At 36.1% G+C, this 4,368-nt stretch overlaps 1 protein-coding gene across 5 annotated transcripts in view; it reads left to right on the top strand.

Annotated features, from left to right (window-relative positions):
• The window catches only part of ANO1 (anoctamin 1), a 138,674-nt gene that overhangs the window by 51,005 nt on the left and 83,301 nt on the right, over window positions 1-4,368 (top strand). For all 5 annotated transcript variants that reach the window (XM_025198219.1, XM_014518052.2, XM_025198265.1 and 2 more), the window contains exon 2: window positions 2,669-2,847. In XM_025198219.1, the coding sequence (XP_025054004.1) occupies window positions 2,669-2,847 (179 nt within the window). The remainder of the gene's footprint in view (window positions 1-2,668; window positions 2,848-4,368) is intronic.

Raw genomic sequence — 4,368 nt, 5'->3', positions numbered from 1 at the left:
ACCCCAGCTGACTTCCTGCCCTTTGGGCAGGGGGCTGGACTCAATGATCTTCCGAGGTCCCTTCCAGCCCTAATGTCTATGAAATCTATGAAATCCATAGGGATTCATAGTTTTTAGGGGCTAGAAGGGACCTTACAAGATCATTGGGTCCAGTCCCCCTGCACTTGGGCAGGAAAGACTGCTGGGGTCAGATGATGGATTTGAAGAAATTTTGGTGTGGTTCTAGCATGTAGAATAGCTACAATATAGGCCATGATGAAATTACATACTACACTTATGTGAAATTAATTCTACATAAATCAGGTAATAGAGATTTTTCCTTGATCACCAAGAAAAATCCAAGACTAGATTTTTGTTAAACAAGAATTAAATAATTGACAGTATCAGAGGAAAAAAATATGCATTAGATCTTTAAAATTATAGTAGCCCAGGCACTAAGAAGCCATACCATTGTAAGTTAAATTAAGAATTTGAAAGCACAGAAAAACATAATCAAGATGTGCTATGTAACCATATCTCAGTTTTTCAAGCATTTGCAGTTTTTTAATGTTATTCTTAATAAATATTCTTTTCCATTTTTTATTTTAAAGTTGCTATTTTTTTAACCTTTCTTGGAGCTGTCTAAGAGTATTTGCAGTGTAATCTGTAGAAGAGAAAAGCTTGAATTTAAATAGAAGTTTCAAAGAGTTCCCACTTTCACTTGCAAATACAGCTTTGCTATTAAAAAAAAAATTAAACTTTAACACAACCTATATTTCCCAATTCAGGAAAGATCCCTCTGATTCCAGGAAAATTCCCCAATAGCTTTATTTTTGCCTAAATACAGACATCAGGGTCCGGCCTTTTATTTAAACAAAATTAAAAAATAATAATTTCAGATTTAAATTTTTTAAATCAGAGGTGCTCATCATTCATATTTTAGTCTCCTTGAAAAAACTAAGGGTCTGATTCACAGCCCACTGAAGTCAATAGAATTTTTTCTATTGACCACAAAAAGCCTTCCATCAGGCCTCATATTTATATTTTAGTCTCAGTCACAGGATGTAAGTTTCTGTGATGACATCTATTAACAGATATAGATGTCATCTGTGACAAATGAAAGGCCATTATGTTGAAACTAGCTAAAAAGATATATACAGTTGTTATTCAGCCTTTCATTCCACTGTGGAATTTGCTGCTATGAAATTTTATTGGGACAGTACTCATATACTCAAAAATCTAAAACAATCCCTTTTCTGTATAATTTATATTAAAGATATAGCAGGGTACATCATCAGCCCAATGAAGTACCAAGCTCCCTTTCTCTAGTCCCAGTTTCCACTCATGAAATAAATTGTTGAGACAGATATCTGTGTTCCTAAATGCTTGATTTACACCTAACTGAAGATGCAGCTCACAGTTTGAATAAATTCAGGAGGAGAAAAAATAGAAAAATAAAGTGTAAAAATGTTATGGAACTGTATTTGCAATGAGCTTTCCTCCTTTCCCCATCCCATTATATCCTTGTAGTTCAGCAAGAGCCAGAAGGGATCTTAAAGAGATAGGAATAACTTTGCTATTAGTTTAAAAAGTACTGAGATAAAATGTGAGAAGTTATCAGTCTCCATTTTTTGCTGTTTAGCTGATCAGCAGCTGCACCTGCAAAGGGAGTTTTCTCCCCATAGTATAGCTTTGTTCAGCTGACCAGGTGTTATATGCTGTTTGTTTGACTTCTCTTAATCATCTGATGGATGTAGAGAGAAGGAATATATAAGGTAATTGGACCAGCAGCCTCTTGCACATGTTTTTCTGTGTATTTTAATTAGCTATTCAAAGCCAAACCCTGAAAGCCTTGCTTAATTCTTAGCCTTTCCTGAAACAAACTCCCAACTAAACACGGACCAGTGAAAAAGTGTACTTCTGCAGGTTTTGGCTTCATTGCCCTCAAATGAGTGAAATTTTACAAAGGTATACCTAGAAGGTATTGTATAAATATGCATAATGTATGTGGTTTACATTTTGCTACGTGTTAGTTATCTGTTTGCTCAGAGTAGAACGACTGTAGTTGAAACTGTTACATGAAAATATTTAGAATAGCAAACTTACAGTTTTGTAAATTATATAGAAAAGTAACTACAAAACCTGAAAGTTGTTTTCATGAAGGAAAAAGTCTTCTTTCCAAAAGACAGTTTTATTTTAGTGAGAAGCAGATTCTTCCTCTACACATGAAAATTCAAAGGGAAACTAGATGTATTCAGTTTTCCTTGAGGTAACACCATGGAGTCAGAGACAATGAAAAAAAAAATCCTACTATACAATGAGAAAATGACATGAGACATGTTCTCAGCTGCTAATGTTCAGAATAAGGTTCTTTAAGAAACGTATCGAGGTCCCTATGGGGGAGAGGAGAGACAATTAGTAAATAGTTCGTGAGACTTTATAAGCACTGTAAAATTAAATAAATAAATACTTGAACTAAGCAAATATCCAGAAGAGAACTGGGCTGATCTTACAAGAACTGTGGGCATAGACAGGATAGCAGGAGGCAAAGCTAAGAAAATAAGGGGTGGGAATAAGGAATGAAGGTGTAGGGACAGAAAAAAAGTAGGAACAGGACATGTTTTAGCTTGACTAGTGCTGGGAGGACAAGGGCTTGAAATAAAGACCGACCTGTTTGCTTTTCTTTTAGACACTGACAGTGCATTTCATGGGGTGGAATTTCTGCCAGAAAATCTCGGAGAGGCTCCAAATGAAACAGAAATGAGGGTGAATGAGAAATATTCATCTCTACCTGCTGAGGAGAAGGGGATTCACATTATCAACATCCGAGCTATTGAAGACATAGGATATGTCCAGCATGAAAGTACAGTAAGTAGAGGGGTTATTGGATGATAACATCTGGGTTTAGTGGCATGGAATCTGGTTGTTTTTATTTGCAGAATCCTAACCCCCCTCCATAAAACAAAGTTGCACATACAGGGTTGAGGTAAGATAATGTGCTCTTTGCACTTTTCCTTGTAAAATGAGATAACTTACTAGCTCTAAATACATAGGTAAACTAGAGGGTAAGGATCGATCTAAAGTATATAAAGGGTTGCTTATTCCTCATTTAAACAAACCAGTGAACAAAGCTATGGGAGCCTTTCAAATCTATTTGGCTATATCAAAAAGAGATTATAAATGTCTTCATTTTTTTTAAATTCCCAAATCTATGCATATCCACTTGCATTGGACTGATATATTGATAACCCATAGTGTACTATAGGTTCCTGTTTTCTGAAAACATAAACACTAGTGAAAATGCTTTCTAAAATGTTTTTAAAACTTAAAAACACTTAAACTGACTTGTAAACAGTTGACATAGATGGAGATATGTTTCGTACTTAGCACTGGCGTAAGTATCTAAAAAGTCAGAATGTACGTGTTCAGGTAAGGAAGGGAATTGAGGCTGAGAAAGGGAATACTAATCTTACTTAGCAGAAAAAACTAGAAATACAATAGTCTTTCTCCGTTACTGCAAATGATAGCACCATTTATTTCAAAGTGGTTATGCTGATTCATGCCAAACAAGAAATATCTTTTCAACCTGAATTTCACCAGCTTAAAAGAATTGTGCTATTATTTCTTCAAAGCAGGACTTGCAAACTTACTGAAATCTTTCCACCTTGGCTGGTCACCCGTGGTTTTTGAGATGACCTTATATTTTAGTAATTTTACTGAGGCCAAGTCTATGGACTCTTTAAAATGGCCAAGCTAGAATGCTTTACTGTGTTCTCATTAAGAGTCCTTGTGGAGTTCAGGCTCTCAACATATGTGATACGTTAACCTAGATTTGTGTTTATCAGGTATATGGAGGAAGAAGGAACGGTGTTTGGCTCTGTTTCATAGTCTCTGATTTCAGCAATTTTGAAAATAAGCTAGATTTTCTGCAGGGCTTAAAAATGTGAAGTGAGCCCGTATGGAGCTTAAATTCCAGGCTGAGTCCTTGCAGGACTTACGGGCTTTATAGAGGATCAGGCAGAAACGAGAAGCTCTGTAAGCTTGGGTTCACTTGGGACAGGCAAAGGAAGGAAGGGCATTTTTGTGTCGCCTTGAGCATTGCCACAGCTCCTGCACTCCTGTGGAACCATGGCCAACTCCATTCTTCTTTGGAACCTCACTGCTATTCCCATTTGTTTCAGGATCCTGATGCACCTTCCTTGCCTTTGGGAGCTTTGATGCAGATCTAAACCTCATCAAACAACTATTGAATAATTCCAAAATTAAACCATTTGCACTCAGATAACAGAACACATTTTATCACTAAAGTAACATTTTCATAAAAGTTCTCCTCTAGAGAGTGATGGCACATGAAAACCATAAAGAAAGATCTTTTTTTCTGTTTTGTTA

This window comes from Alligator sinensis, unplaced genomic scaffold, assembly GCF_000455745.1.
Source record: "Alligator sinensis unplaced genomic scaffold, ASM45574v1 scaffold442_1, whole genome shotgun sequence".
Taxonomy (NCBI): Eukaryota; Metazoa; Chordata; order Crocodylia; family Alligatoridae; genus Alligator; species Alligator sinensis.
Note: the sequence above shows the minus strand (reverse complement) of the source record. Positions and strands in the feature narration are given on the sequence as shown.